This window comes from Octodon degus, unplaced genomic scaffold (assembly GCF_000260255.1).
Source record: "Octodon degus isolate 3935 unplaced genomic scaffold, OctDeg1.0 scaffold00017, whole genome shotgun sequence".
NCBI lineage: Eukaryota > Metazoa > Chordata > Mammalia > Rodentia > Octodontidae > Octodon > Octodon degus.
The window spans coordinates 4003110-4020014 of NW_004524593.1; the positions used below are offsets into that span (position 1 = coordinate 4003110).

General features: G+C 38.0%; 1 protein-coding gene across 1 annotated transcript in view; it reads right to left on the bottom strand.

The window, feature by feature from the left end:
- Positions 1 to 1323: 1323 nt before the first annotated feature.
- The window catches only part of LOC101582129 (ubiquitin-like protein ATG12), a 19316-nt gene continuing 3734 nt past the window's right edge, over positions 1324 to 16905 (bottom strand). Inside the window, exons 2-4 of the mRNA XM_012513717.2 lie at positions 5718 to 5895; positions 4110 to 4116; positions 1324 to 1885 (exon numbers count right to left, since the gene is read on the bottom strand). Coding sequence (XP_012369171.1) covers positions 1643 to 1885; positions 4110 to 4116; positions 5718 to 5895 — 428 coding nt within the window. The 3' untranslated portion in view covers positions 1324 to 1642. The remainder of the gene's footprint in view (positions 1886 to 4109; positions 4117 to 5717; positions 5896 to 16905) is intronic.

Genomic DNA, 16905 nt, shown 5'->3' on the forward strand with positions numbered 1-16905 from the left:
CTTTCTTTCTTTCTCATTTTCAGGCAGGGTTTTGCTATACAGTTCAAGCTGGCCTTGAATTCAATTTATAGGAAGGCCTGGTCTACAGGTCAAACTCACAGTGATCCTCCTACCTCCTCCTCCTTAGTGCTGGCTTTACCAGTGCACACCATCACACCCAGTGGGGCCATGAATCTAAATTGCAGTCAGGTATTTTGTTTCAGCAATGAAAAAAGTGACTAAATCACCTGGCTTCATCTTTCAGGTTTAACTAAGGTTTACTTACCCATAATAAAAAAAAAGTGAGATGGGGACAATTAGGTGACTGTCTATGACCACTTTGTTAAAGATGAAGCAAGATCACAGCTTATCTTACAGTTGTGCTCCAACTATTGTCATCAGAAAAGATTATGACAGACTTATAGTATATGTGTAGCCATTTATAATCTAATTCAAAAAGTCTATTGAATATACTAGAAGCATCAATGGATTTCTCCACAGGTAGAGTTCTGCTGTGAAAACAAAGTATAACAAAAGAAGGGACTTTAGATTTGGAATCTAAAGTTCACCTTTGTTCAGATCCTTACTGGGAAGGCTACTTTGTCAGTCAGGATGAGCTAAGTGGTGCTACAACAACAAACAACTTTAAAATCTTAGAGGCTTAAGACAACCCATGTTGACTTATCGTTCACAGTATATGTCCAAAGTGAATCAGCAGAAAGTTTAGTCTACTCCATAAAGATCTGGCACAGGACCCACTTTCTTATAATGACATCTTCTAGGACAACTTGGTGGCCACTATACCATGGAAGAAAGTGTTCACACTCGCAACTAAATGCTCTTGCCTAGAAATAATCCATCCCACTTTCAATCACAAACCATGAGTCAGGCATGGGCATAGGGCCTTGCCTAACAGGAAGGGGTATGGGAAAGGGTAATTTTCCTGGATTATGACCAGAAAACAATTGAATATAGGTGAACACTAGAACTCTTCATCACAAATACTTTTCTCTTTGGGAAGCTTCCAGGATATTTATAAATTTATTAATTTATCAATAGAGATGCTCCTGACACCATGTATGCACATAGTTGAATAAAATAGGTACTAGCTCTGTCTGTGGAGCTTATAGCCTGTATTGGAGAATGCTCCTTTTTGTTTTTAAGTGTGTATCCCATCATTATTGGGTGGCATGTTCTGTATGGGTCAGTTTGGCAGTATTATGCGAATAGTTTTTATTCTATGAGTTTTTTTGTCTTGTTGTTCTGTCAGATATTAAAAGGAGTATTGAAATCCCCAATTTTAATTGTTGAATGGTCAATTTCCTTTTCTTTCTTTTTTTTAAAGAACCTGTAATGAAGAAGTTTATATAGTTCTAGTCTCCTTTTCACCCTGGAGGACCATGTGAAACAATCATACTGTCAGGAACAATGGACATATAATGTCAATCTTTTATGATGATTTGCATATTAAAATTAATCACATCTTTTGGGGGAATCAAATCCATTCTCTTTATGGATGTTTTCTTATGCATATGCATGAGTCTGAGCAGATACATGCTGGGCAGTTCATACTCATGAGGTCTCTCCACTGACAGCAAAACTTTTCAGACACATTTCCTTTGTGAAAAATCATTTTGGATAGCATGTTGTTTTTTTCTGTGGTTTACCCCCATGCTTGAGATTTGCAGTAACACAGGACCAGTTTACCATCACTGCCAAAGCACTTATAGAGGGTTCCAACTTCCTGGTCTTGAGAAGGTATGAAAGATTGATTTACATAAATAAACAACTGTTCAGAAGCCACAAGTTTAAGGAACTTCTTAATGAAGTCAATGAGCCTTTGGATAATTCGCGTTTGCTCTACAGCCCACTTCTTTGTTTTCATTATCCGGGTGTCTCCCACAGCCTTTATCAGGATATTGTGGAGTACCACCTGAGCAGCTCTCCTTGAAAGAAGTGACTGTCTCCATTTTGACTGAGCCTGACCCTATTTCCTATGTACAGAGCTGGCTAGGACTTCTGTTTCTCAATTGGCCTTAGGTAAATGTAGGCCACCCACCTAGCTCTGCTCACAGTGATCACTATTTCCCACAATTCTCAGTCAATCCTCCTCAAGCCACTCCCCCACTGAATAAAAACAGGGTGAGGCCCTGGGTTACTCTCTTGGTTCCATAAAGCCATCTTTGTGGCTGGACTTAGAGCCCCTTGACTCCCCCATGATTGAAAATATAATTTAGTGTTTTTATTTTCGCTGTGGGTTGCATTGTAAGTGGTAGATTGGAATCAACTTGATGGGATTCCAATAACCTAACTTTGGGATTATGAATATTGGCTTCTTGGACTGAGACAAGGTCCAGGAAGTGTCTCCTACAATATTCCCCACTCTGAAGAAGTAACCTGAACTGCCGTGAAGGGATTGTGGGTGATGACCACTCTGACTTCTTCAAGCTAAAAGAAGGGTCGTAGTTGTTGACCGGCAGTCAGATACATTCTTCAGAGGTTCTGTCTAAAGGCCCATTAGATGACAGGCATTTTCTCTTGGGTAAACGTATAGTTTTGAGTCTGGAGGAGACAAAGCCAAAGAAACAATTAAGTATGCATGTGTCAAATAATCCCAACAGGATAATTATGAAAAAGACAAGTTAGAACCTTTTGTAGGTCCATTATCCTTGGGGAATTATAATGCAGATGCTCTTATTAACTTGATTTCTGTTTTTGATAAAGCAATAGGATCCCATGAATTTTTTCATCAAAATTCTAGATCTCTGCAAAGGGAGTTTAAAATTACCAGAGCTCAAGTGAGACAAATAGTCATGTCATGCCCTTCCTGCCAGCTCATTCCTAGGCCTATTCCTCAACAAGGATCTAACCATTCTCAGAGGTCTTTACCCCCTGTAGCATGGAGGGACCCCCAAACAGGTATGTGGAATGGTCCGGCATCACTCTTAAATTGGGGCAGAGGATACGCATGTATTGTTACAGGAGATGGAGAAACATTATGGATTCCATCCTGATGTGTGCGTCCATGGACTGGTCAGCTCCATGATGAATCAATGTCACTCAGAAGCACTGAGAGACTTCAGACCCCAGTCGAAGACTCCCAGGGTCTACGATGGAAGAGGCCTCGCCACTACCCACTGGGGCAGCTCCATGGTCAATATCCAACTCATGGATGCAACACATCAGACCCTCTAACCAGACCTCAAACAACGGATGTAACAGGGCATCACCCCCTGCCATGGGAAGGCCTGCAGCAGACCATTCGTGAGGCACGATTGCCAGGGTTTTATTCAATCACCTGAAAATCTTTTCATCACTATGCTTGCTCTCCTAGCAGCTACAGTATGTATTCCCCTGATTCAGGGAGAAGAGTATTGGGCCTATATACCTAATCCACCCTTACTTAGACCACTTACTTGGATGGACAGGCCCCCAGAAGTTTTCCATTCTATAGAGAGCAATACCCCCTCATCTACTATTCTGCCAGGCCCACAAATTTTAGTGCATCTACAAGAACAGACTAGGCTTAATGTCACATCTCATTTTATATTTCCACCCTTATGTGTAGCCCATCTACAAAAAGATTCTGGCCTTTGCATGACAATTTCTGATCAAACATGGAGAGTGCAATTGTCTAAAGGATGATTTGCCCTATTAGCTTGAAGTTCTATTCCCACAGAGGGCAACATGGTAAGAAACTTTAAACCTAACATTCTTATCTGTATTCCAGAAGCTCATGCCCCTCATGTTGAGGAAGGTGACTTAGGTCCATGGCAGACTTGCAGAGATCCTTACCATGTATGGGCTATACACAAATTTAATTATTCCTTTATAGACTGGTTCCCTACAGGTTTCCTTCTAGGGAAAGATCGAGATTGGCACAAGATTTCTTTTACAGACTCTTCCAACTATATCATGAACTCAGAGGCCTTGTCCAATGTTAAATAGAGAAACAGATTACTCTTACAGATAAGTTCAGGAGCTACAAAAGATAGCTTTTGCTCCAGACAACTCATTTGATACCTTGGTAAAAACTGTTTAAGTGTCTTATAATTGGAACTGGGAGAAAACCAAGGAGAGAAAACAAAGAGATCAGAAATGGCTGCCATTTTTGCAGCCTCAAAACAGACCCTAAGTCTGATTCTCTTGGATCCAAGAAGAGCTCAAGGACAATGAGGTTCATCTGCTACTGTTGTCAGAAGCCAGGCCAGCATAAGAGGGACTGGCGAAGGCCCCAGAGCTCAGACTCAGCTTCTCAAATGGTCCAGTGGGACTGAAGGGCCCTGGGCCTGCCTCTTCTCTCTGGCCAGACTGTTGCCTCTACCTGCCATCTCCATGGAGGAGCCCTGAGTAATCATGACTATAGGAGGGAAAAGAAACCCAGCCTATTGCTGGAAATTGGCACAGGTTTCTTTGTCTTTCGACCCTGACTTTCCTTCCAGTCATGGTACCTCAATAGAAACAGACTTTGAAAGACATCTTGCTTTAGCTATAATTGAGATACTACAATATGTTGAGGTTGCATACTAAATAATGATGCATAGACTGATTTTTTACAAACCTAATAATACTGTTGTTCCTGTACAAGATTTAAAAGGTATTTCATTGGTTTAATCTGACTGAGTGCTGTGTATTTCATGATAAGTATATGAGTTAACCTGGTTGATTTCTGACGTAATGCAATATTTCATGTTGATAGTGAATACATGTGTGACCTCTCTTAACTAAAACTAGAAGGGCTTACAGCAAACTGTCAGACTCCCTGAATAAAGGGGTCTAAGAGCTAGTGAGTTATGATTGCTAGGTCTCAAAAAAAAAAGGTTTATAAATGTACCTGTTAGCTCAAATGTTCATGCTTTGCTTATATGTGCTCTAATTTCTCAGAAAACTTGTTCTTTCTTAGAAGATACCAAAACCCAGGTAATCATATAGGTAAAACCTATAGTGAATATGCTAGGTTAAGATTTCTTTAACTGGGATCCACCAGATTTTGTCTCTGCTAATGGACCTACAAAAGGTTCTAACTTGTCTTTTTCATAATTATCCTGTTGGGATTATTTGACACATGCATACTTAATTGTTTCTTTGGCTTTGTCTCCTCCAGACTCAAAACTATATGTTTACCCAAGAGAAAATGCCTGTCATCTATTGGGCCTTTAGATAGAACCTCTGAAGAATGTACCTGACTGCTGGTCAACAACTATGACCCCTTTCAGCTTGAAGAAGTCAGAGTGGTCATCACCCACAATCCCTTCACGGCAGTTCAGGTTACTTCTTCAGAGTGGGGAATATTGTAGGAGACACTTCCTGGACCTTGTCTCAGTCCAAGAAGCCAATATTTATAATCCCAAAGTTAGGTTATTGGAATCAAGTTGATTCCAATCTACCACTTACAATGCAACCCACGGCAAAAATAAAGACACTAAATTATATTTTCAATCATGGGGGAGTCAAGGGGCTCTAAGTCCAGCCACAAAGATGGCTTTATGGAACCAAGAGAGTAACCCAGGGCCTCACCCTGTTTTTATTCAGTGGGGGAGTGGCTTGAGGAGGAATGACTGAGAATTGTGGGAAATAGTGATCACTGTGAGCAGAGCTAGGTGGGTGGCCTACATTTACCTAAGGCCAATTGAGAAACAGAAGTCCTAGCCAGCTCTGTACATAGGAAATAGGGTCAGGCTCAGTCAAAATGGAGACAGTCACTTCTTTCAAGGAGAGCTGCTTAGATGGTCCTCCACAGGATATCATTTTTTTTCTTGGTGTCACTGGTAGGTTCTTCTGTTCCCGGCAAAACTGCAGCAGAAAAAGGGGGTCCTGGTGTGGCTGCTTTGGGAGAGAGTTCCCCAGGTCCTTCACCACCAGCAGCCACAGCCCACGAAGGGAGCTGCAGCAGAGTCTGGCTTTCCCGCCATCTTCCTAGGAGAGATGTGATGGCGGAAGGAGCCTCAATTTCCTTTTCCTTTTCTGTCTTTGCTTAACATATTTTGAGACTCCGTTGCCAGACACCTAAAGATTTTTTTATTCTATCTCCCTGCTATGCTTACTCTTTTATCATTATGAAGTGGCCCTCTTTTCCTAACAGTATTTCTTGCCTAGAACTTATTTTATAAGATATTAGTATAATGTACACTAATACTTATATATTTTATAAGTATATTAGTATATATTAGTATAATGACTCCAGCTCTTCTATGAGTACTGTTTCAACATCTCCTTCCATCAGTTTACTTTAAGTGGGTTTATGCATGTGTACTTCAAGTGCCACATAGTTGGGTCTTGTTTGTGAAATTTGATTTCACTATCTTTGCCTTTTGATTGGAATTTTTAAAAGTTGCATTTAATGTAATTATTAATATGCTTGAGTTGTGTTTGATATTTTGCTGTTCATTTTTTCCTGTGTTTCTCCTTTACTGCTTCCTTTTGTGTTAGTGAATGTTTTTATGTATATTTTGATTCCTTTACTGATTTTTCAAGCTATTTTTGAATTGTTTTCCTACTGGTTGCTCCAGGGATTAAAGTATGTATATTTAAATAACTTCAGGTTAGTGTTGACTTAATTCCATCAAATTATAGCAGTTCTTATCTAGAATAGCTCCATTTTTTCCCTTTTCCTTTGTGTTATTGTCAAATAGATTTTGTCTACCTATGTTCTAAACCCAACACTACATGTTTATAATTACTGTTCTCAATAATTGCTTTTTAAAAAGTTCATAAAAAGAAAGACGAAAAGCAAAAGAGAAAAATATATGCAATCTTCATTTTTGTCCCTGTATTTATAGTAGCAGATACTGTTCCTTCTTCCCTCCCTCCCTCTCTCCCCCTCCCTCTCTCCTTTCTTCCCTTCCTTTTGTGTTTCCACCTAGTGTTGTTTTCCTTCTAACTGAAAGATTTTTTATTATTTGTTATAGGTTAGGCATATAAATAGTAAATTTTCTCCAACATTGTTTATCTGTAAATATCTTTACTTTGTCTTTATTTTTGAAGGATAGTTACTATGGAATTATTTTTTAATAGTTTCTTCCCCTCACAGTTTGAATATTTATTTCATAACTGGCTTCTGTAATTTCTAATGAGAAGCAACCACTACTCATCTTGTTGATGAATTGTTCTTCATGATTTTTACAATTTTTCCAGTTTTTGCCTTGCAGAAGTTTGACCAGATGTGTGTGTGTGTGTGTGTGTGTGTGTGTGTGTGTGTGTGTGTGTGTGATTTTAAAAATCTTCTATTGGAACTTTTATTATGTGTACGTTTATATGTTTAATATTTCTTCTTGTTTCTTTTTATTAATTTTCTATCATTTTTGGATTTATATTTCTCTTCAGTTATTTTTGCATTCAGGGATTCTTTTGTTTTGCAAATACATATTTGAGAAGAGTTTGATCCCTGGCGTGCTGTGCTGGCCCTGCCCCTGGGGTGTGCTGAGATGGGGACTGAGACTGGGCGGGTGTTGTGTGCCTGTAATCCCAGTGCTTGGGAGGCTGAAAGCAGGAGGATCATGATGAGTCCGATCTGTGTAGTGAAAACCTGTAGACCCTGTACTAAAAAAAAAGTGACTTTCTTTAACTTTTTGGACACATTTTATAGCTGCCATGAAACCTTTTTCTGATAAATCTAACATTTGTGCCCATTCAGAGCCAATTTCTGTTGACTGTGTTATTTACTTATTTTGTTGTTCATTGATCATTATTTTGTCTCTGAATGTCTTGTAATGTTTAATAAACTAGACTTTTTTTTTTGTCTCTTTGAGACAGAATCTTGATATGCAGTTCAGTTTGGCCTTGAGCTCACCTTATTTTAGCTCAGGCTGGTCTCAAACTCATAGTGATCCTCCTGCCTCAGCATCCTGAATGGAATGCTGGGATCACAGGTGTGCACTACCATGCCAGGCTCAAATGAGACATTTTCATAACGAATTATAGGAACTCTAGACTCTATTTTATAAACCACTTCTTTGTGTAGCCATTAATTTGTACTAATTATTTGTTTAGCTTTCCAGGAGTTACATTTGCTATCTATATCTTAGCAATCAGTCAGTGATGACTGGGCAGATCAGTCACTTCCTGTTCGTAAGATTTCTGTCCTAGGCTGGAATGAGCTTTAGGATTAAATAGGGTGAAAGTAGGGCAAGAGGCGAGAGGTGGGCCTAATTAAGGTCAAACTGGTTTGGACCCTTATTACATCAGGTCTGGCTCTTCCCAGTGGCTCAGAAATTGTTAAGGCTTGAGGAAACAATCTAGCTCCCATCATGATATGATGACTGTTCGTTAAGGAGACAGCATTGATTCTCAGTTTTGAGACGGTTGAATTGCTTTTTAAATAATTGTGAATATTCCTGATGAACAAGGGAGGTTGATATTGGAGGCTTTAAACATTTCTCTTTAAATGGTTAATTTTTGCATTTCTAATTTTCTGGTTTTAGTTTTGAAAGGGCCAGATGAACTCTCCCACCGTCTAAAATAATCATGTGGACAAGAGCTGAACTGTTTACATATGAAGCAAATGTTACTGGAGAAATGGGTAGGAGAGTTTGTGCATCACTGGGTTTTCTTATTTTGGGAAAGACATCTGGGCTTGTAGGTGATATAAATGGCATTTTTGAGGAAGTTGAGAACTAAGCTGTAAGTGTGGGATATCTTAGTAAAATGTTCCTTTTTTTGTGGTCAAGTCTCAAATGTCTTGTGGTTAAAACTCATGTTCCTTTTTGAAATTTCTCAGTAATAACACAGAATGTTGTTTATAAATAACATACAAATCCTACTACAATAATCACCCATGAACTGTACAAGTTGCTTGTATTGCGTCAGCTTTTACAGTTATTACGTTTGTTATTCTCTCATCATATAAGATAGAAACCCCCCCAAAACTGCTTTAATTGGCAACTATAATTTTCTGCAGCTTTTCTGTGTTTTATATTTTTAGATATGGTTTTAACAATATCATACTTTTCTTCACTCTGCATTTGTGCTTGTCCATTAATGTATAATTTTAAAAGTTGTACAGTAGTTTACTGACCTATAGTTTCTGCGACTGATTACCTGTTTTGGGGGTACTTATGTTGCTTTCCTATGTTTCAATTCTATAAAAATTCTACCTTGAACAACTTTTCATATAAGGCAGTTTTCTGTGATTTTTCATATTCCTTCCTTAAAATGGTTTTTCATGTGTGGAATTACTCTATCAAAAACAACAAAACAATTTTCAGACACAAAACATTTTAAGTGTTTTGATATATACAACAAATATCTATCTATCTATCTATCTATCTATCTATCTATCTATCTATCAATCATCTATCTATCTATCTTATTGCTTTCTGAAAGATTTCCATGGCTAGTATAAAACTCGCTTCCTTCCCTTGCCAGAATTGGCTGTTAGTATTAAAGTTTTTCTCATTAATATTCATATTAGATATTGATGAGGTAAAATTTAAAAGACCTATTTCAACAATTATTTGAATTTCGTTTATAGATTTTAGAGTCCCATCCTCCAACTTCCTGCTCTTCTTGCTCTTCCTTGCTCTCGTTCTTAGTGATCTTCTGCTTTTGGAACTGAACTGTTTAAGGAGGAAGGAAAGGAATGAACTTTCCTTTTTAAAAAAACTCAAATCAGCCCCACTTAAATTTATGTCTGGGCATCACAAGTGGTGATACTTTTTATAATGACTCTTACAATAATGGGTAATATTTTTAGTTGTCTGATATGACTATACAGACAGGAAACTTATGTGTACCATTTACAAATATTCACCCAACTATTATGAATATGAAGACTAGAAACTTATGTATAGGATTTATAAGTATTCAACCAACTGTTGGGCTACCATGTAGTGGAATAATCTATTTTCTGAGCTCTTTTTGATTCTTCCTTTATAATGTTGGTGTGGATGTGTATTTTTGAGACTTTTTCTATTCCAGTGATGTTGACCTTATTGTCATTATAATAATCATAATTTGTACAAATATAGGACTTTCTCCTCATATATCTATTTCTTTCAAAATATCACACTTTCCTAGCTATTCTTTTGAATGAGCATCAAAATAATTTTTTTCATTTGCTCTCTTTTCCCAAAATCTTATTCCTTAACTAGGATTTTGTAAAACAAAACAAAACAAAACAAAACAAAACAAAACACTATAATTAACTGAGTAAAAATTTTTAAAGATTTTGGTTTTTCTATCCAGGAAGAAAATGCTTCTTCCATTCACCCTGAAATATTGGGGGGTGTATTTTATAGTTTCTTCACATGGATTCCTTTGTTAAGCATATTTCTTAGATATCTTGAAATTGTTGCTATTATGGTTTTAGAATCCTTTTTTAAACAATCTAATTTGTTTCTCCTCATTATTGTATTTTGATTACACATAGAATAATAACATCGCTGGTGTGTGTGTGGTTAAATTTACACTTAAGGTTACACATTTCACTCTCACCATCTTTAATTCTAGCATCTTCGCCAGAGCTACATTAAAAAAAAATTAGATGGCCATACAGATTATAATACAGATACTGATATAGGGGAAAGGAACTCCCATTCTGTTAGATGTCTGGTATGAGTTCGTGTTCTCTAAAATCAAAGGATGAATTGTAGGAACAACAGAATATATTTACTGAAGGAAAGAAAGCTTCTGTCACAGAGAGAGACAGAAGGGACTGTGAATGGGTTGCCAAGGACTCTTGTTTTTTCTAGAGATTTTTACAGAGAAAATCCACAATGTGAGGTGAGTCCGAGGTAGGCAGAAGGGGAAATCACGTGGTGGGCGTGAGGTGGGATAAAACTACGGGCAAGCAATAAGATTACAAATATAATTGCTCAGGTAAAAGTGATTAAATTGCATCAAATGGGGAAGCAAGTCACTTAGCAAGCAGGTACGAATAGAGAATGCAGGCTTTTCCTGGATAAGGTTGAGTTAGTGACTCTTCCTGGCTTCCTCAAGGTGACAGAGACCCACTTAGAAAGTATGTGGGTGCACTTGTTTTATCTTTTTTGTCTTGAGCTCTGGCCCTCAGCTGGAGAAGCCTGTCTCCTCCACAGTTGCAAGGCATCTCCCCTTCTGCACTGGTTCCTTCGAGGACCTAGCCCTATTTGGGTGCCTGTAATATTTTTCTCTAACTTAGTTGTCTATAACAATATCTCCATAGCTTTTCCTATTGACTTACTCCCATATATGCTGCCTCAGTTACTCTTCTCTTGTTGCTGGGACAAATACCCGACACCCAAAATGCAGGAAAGCAAGGTTTATTTAGTTCAGTTATTGCAGATTTTAGTCCCTGCTCAGCTGGCTCCAAGGCAGGGTGGCACAGGGAAGAGAGCAACCTTTCATGGCAGTGCCAAACAGCATAGAGCAAAGGCAGTGGTAGCAGCAACAATGGCAATGGAGAGGAAGTCTGTCTCTCTGCCTCAGGCTGGGTGTAGCACTCAGCAATAATCCATGTGGATCATGAGTCAATCATAAACTCCAGAAGTCCACCCCATGATTGCATGAGGCTTTGGGGAGACATCTAGAGACAAACCCCAACATATGCATTTGTGGAACATGTATGTGGCACAGATGTCAGGGGCATTTGGTAGGCAGAGGGGTTGGGATAGAGGGTTATGATACCTTCACTTGCTTATCTGATTCCTTTATGGCAGTGATTGGAAATCCAGGTTTAATGATTTAACCAAAGCATATATATAATTTTCCAGCCTTGTGGTCTCAAACAATTTGACTTGTACCACGGTGGAGCAAGGTTCCAGAGTGTTCCATGAAGCCCAGACAGAAATTGCAGTGCTTTTTAGATGACTTAGTCTGTCCTATCTTATCATTCCATTCCATGGGTGTTGTAAATGTCTGATCGCTTACCTCTGTTCTCAGCTTATAAGTACTTCCCCCCCCCAAAAAAAAAAGCCCCATGCAGTGCCACTGTTTGCCTGACAGGTCACCCCGGGGGCAGGGCAGCTGTATTCTGATATGCTCTCCAGGTCTGTTATGGTTTGTGTCAGGATGTGCCCCACCTCAAGCCTCATGTGGCCATGGGGGGCAGGCTTTTTAAGAACAGTTTGTTAAACTTATTTTCATGCCCTCACTAAAGGAAAAAGAGTTACAGGGTTTCCTGCTTGACTCAGCAAGGGACCAGGGTTCACATTTTGTAAATATCCTCAGCCTGTGCAAGAAGGGGGTACAAGACGGTGTGATGCTGCGTCTGCCTTAGAGTGTGCCTCCCGACGCCATATAAAAGGGAGGAAGAGGGGCTCCCTTTCCCTTTTGCTCTTGTTGCCTTTGCTGTCTTCAGCAGCCGTGAACGATGGTCCCTCTGCTACGCCACCCTGCCGTAGAGCCTGCTGACTGTGGACTGAAACCTCTACAAGCTGCGAGTTAACTAAAACTTTCCTACCTTAATTTTGGGTGTCAGGCATTTTGCCTCAGCAGCAAAAGAAGAATAGCTAAAACAAGGTCTCTCTTAGCTGTGGCTTCTGATTTCATCCACTCAGCGCCTTAGCCAAGGTAGTATGTTCAGCCCTGTGGACAGAGCTAACTGTTCTGGCGGCGCTACATCATTTCAGATTTAGTGAAATGGTTTTCACTATCTATATTATATAGCATTTTTTTCAAAATAGAGCATTTAAAACTTTTTTTAAAAAAATTAACAAATTACAAATGTCTGTATGTGTTGTACAGGAAACAGTGTTTTTTTTTTTAATGTATTTTTGTACAGGGTCTACAGGGTCTCACTACACAGATCAGACTTGTAGTAATCCTCCTGTTTTCAGCTTCCCAAGTTCTGGGATTACAGGCACACACTTTTTTCCTCTCTCATTTTCTTTTATTACCTTAAAAATTTACTTTAAAGAGAGCATATTACTAATTGATATGACATTAGAAACAGTACACATTTAGAAGACCAAAATGATAGATATTTCTTTTTTTAATTTTACTGAGAAACAAATAGCAATGAGAGCTTCAAAACTGATTAATAAGACAGTTTAAATAATTAGTACATTGTACATTGTTATCTTCTTAGTTGTTATCCATAGTACAAGGAGCAAACAGGATATCCTGTCCAAACACTATTAGTACGAATCTTTCTTCTCATTGAATTAAGCAAAAGTAGCGGTATATCTATCCTAACTATTCTGCATATGCAGATACAAAATGGTCCTTCCTTTGTATCCCTTTTTTTTGTTTTTTCCTGTCAGAGATGGGTATTCCACTGGCATCTAAATACTATAGGTGTGTGAATTCAGCAAAACAATCCAACACAGTCCAGCAGTCCACAATAGCAGTGGGTTATCCACAGAAGTTGTTGACTTGAGCCTTTCACAGCTCAGCATATTAATATGGCTTTACTTTATATACCTTATTTTTGTACTTCTCTGCTGGATGGTTAAGACCATGATAAAGCAAGGCCTATATAACAAGAAATGTGACAATGATAGGTATTTCATGGTTTTAGCATTATACATTGTTGTCCTCAATATAGTTGCTTAGTTCACAGATATCATCATAGAGAGTTAGTCATGGTGAGATTTCTACCCATTAACTGCTATTTTCAAAAACCTGATGGAAATTCTTAGGTCAATTGCCTTATCCATCTTGTGGAAACCCTGTTTTGAAATATATATGCATTGTGGAATGTCTTAATATAGCTAATTACATACATTTCTTCACATAGCTATTATTTTGTGGTATAAATTGTAAAAAACTACTCATAGAATTAAAAACAAATACATTGATATTAGTTATAATCACTAAATAACAGTCATGCAGGGCTGCTGTGAGCATGGGCTGGCCCCTCTACACCAGTGAGCTGAGCTTGCAAGCCTCAAGCCCTGGAAGAAGCTGGTTTATCTGGAGAAAGGGCAAATTACAACCAAATGGGCAGTTTCTCAATCTGAAGGTCTGGATCCTTTTTTTTTTTTTTTTTTTTTTTTTTTTTTTTTTTTAGAACTGAGGATTGAACTCAGGCCCATGTGCTTGCCAGGGAAGCACATGAGTCTGGATCCTCCCAGAGAAGCTACCTGTTTCTACAAAGTTGCCCTTTGGCTTAAGGTAGGGACCTTGTGAATATGAACATTTCAACTTCTTTTGGGTTACTTTCCTTTATAAGTCCGCCTACCCCATGGCTGGGGTGTTTTGGTCGCTTCAGTACGATACAGAATATACTGTCTTCTGAATTAAGAGATCCATTTTTTATGCTTGTGACGGGAGATGGAGACTGTAGTAAACCTGATTAATTCAGAAGAAAAAGTTAGGAATCCATTTGCACTGTGCTTTCCCTACAGCATCTCTATCAGTAAGTAAGGGCTTGGTGGTACACAGTGGCAATCCCAGTGCTTGAGAGGCTGAGGCGGGAGGATCACTGCAAATTGAAGCCCAGTCTGGGCCACATTAGCAAGTTCAAGACTATCCTAAACTGCATAGCAAGGTTCTGTCTCAGAGAAGGTAATGACGTAATTTCTATACTTTTGCTCTTTGTTTACTCTCTCGGCTTAGATTCCAGAGGAAAAATGGAAGATGTTATCACTGATCTTCAGCTCAGTGTTATTCAATAAAAGAAGCAATGAATTTAAAAAGTAGGTAGAGGACAGAAAAAATTCAACTACATATGCAAGGAACAAAAACAAAGACAAGAAATACATGAATAAAAATTCATAACATTTCAATTATTGAGATGAAAATTGATATGATGATGTGTACTTTTCACCAAACCAATACAAATTTAAACAGATTAACAAATTATGGCAAGATGGTAAGTTCAGGCTGAAAAATTGCTGTTTTTTAAAAATTGCTGTTGAATGTGTTAATTAGTACATTTCTAGAGGCAAGTAGAATACTGTATATTGAAAAACTTAAGATTTTTAAAAATACAATTCAAAAGCAATTTCACTAGGACTTCTCCTAAGAAAATGAGATATTCATACATGTATGTTATAACAATTAAATATCTGATGCAATAGCATGTAAATTAGAATTGGATAAGTGGAATTAAACTGCTCTAAAGTTTTTGTGCTGCTAGATGAGGTAGTAGCAATTAATATCGGTAGCAAGTAATATCAGACTTTGATAATTCATGAATTCTGTTATGATTTCTATAACAATGATGCAGACAATAGCAATTAAATAAGGGTAAAATAGATAAAAACTATTCAAAGAAGTGTTCATTATTAATTTGTTGCTTCTCTGTTCTAGATCCACATTTGCGCAGCTTGAGGTATTGAAAATTCTCTCAGGATTAGGCGCAGCGCTAAAGTCCATCTGCAGAGGGCGCTGGAGCTTTTTCTGGTTCTGGAGTGCTGTTTCTGGCTGATTCCCGAATCCCGCGGCTCTTCCTCCGAAGTACTGGGCCCTGCCGCTCCACTATGTGATTTTTCAGTTAATACAAAACTTCCCATGATAGCTTCCCTGAGCTCCTGGGCTGTGAGCCTTTTCACTGGGAGTTTCATCTGCACACCAGAGTGGCTTTCTGTCAATCAGTGGGACCTCAGCCGGTGTCCCTACCATTTCACTGCGTAGTCATGCCTTCTCCAGTGAGGGCTGAATCTCATCTCTACAGGGGTCTTTCAGAATAATTCCTTTACTGATTAATCTGAGGATCCGGGGTTGGGGCTGAACTTTTTAATCAACACTCTATTTGATCTTGTATTGATGTCTTGAGTCTCTCATCCCTTCAATCTCCTGTTATAGTTAATATTTTGTTATTGTTAATATCTCTTTACATTGCTGTATGATTTCTGCTTCCCGACTGTACCATGATGGATACAGAGGGGGAAACACAGGTTATGAGATGTGGTAAATCTGAGAGCTGGGGAGGATTGGGGGAGAGAATAGGAAATGGAAGGAGAGGAGAGGAAAAGGTGGGGAGGAGAGGAGCAGGGAAGAGAGAGAGGAAGAGAGAGAGTATATTCTGGGCCATAAAGGTGAGGCAAGGGCTGAAATAGCAATCTTAGTGCAATAAGACAAAAAATCAACTGCGAAATATTAGCAAGAGACGTCGCCAAATGTTTGCAAATTAAAAAACAATTTTCTGAATATTCCTGGGTGAAGTTCAAAAAAATAGAAGTTAATTTCAAAATATCAAAACATCTGAGATGCTGTTACAGCAGTGTTTGGATTTTTTTGGTTTAAATGTATGCATTACAAAAGAAAAAAACCTTCAATTAAGTTTAGTATTCATATCAACAGCTTGAGGAAACAACAGATAAGACTGAATGAAGTAGAAAGAAACAAATATTCAGAAGCACAAACTAATGAAGGAAAAGAATGAGAGAAAGGTCAGATTTTTTTTATGGAAAGACTACTATTAAAGAGATTTTGTATCATTTCTAATGCAGTTGTTTCAATCACTATTTTGTATTCTTTAAAATATAAAAAAAATTTGGTAATACTGATAAAGATAAAAGCGAGCTAGAACAAATGATTATTATCAGGAAAGAAAATGGTGACATCAGGACAGAGTATATAGTTATTAACAGTTTATGTGAGGATATTACGAACAACTTTTCAATCCATAAATTCAAAAATATAAATAAGGAATACGTTATTAGCAAAATAGTAGAAAACATCATACTACAAAATGGAAAATCTGAATAATTCAGATTAATTTTAGAATAAAAAATCAAGTCCATCATTAACAATCTTTTCATTAACAGAATTTTAGGACAAATGACTTTGTTGCTAAATTTCATTAAATGTTTACAAAATAAATAATGCTCTACCAGAGGAATAGTTAGCAATAATTCTCTCACTTTGTTCTTCCTTCCTTCCTTCCTTCCTTCCTTCCTTCCTTCCTTTCCTTCATTTCTTTTCTTTCTTTCTTTCTTTCTTTCTTTCTTTCTTTCTTTCTTTCTTTCTTTCTTTCTTTCTTTCTTTTTTTTTCTTTCTTTCTTTCTTCTTTTTCTTCCTTCCTTTCTTTGGTATGGGGAACCTAACTCAATACCTGGGTCT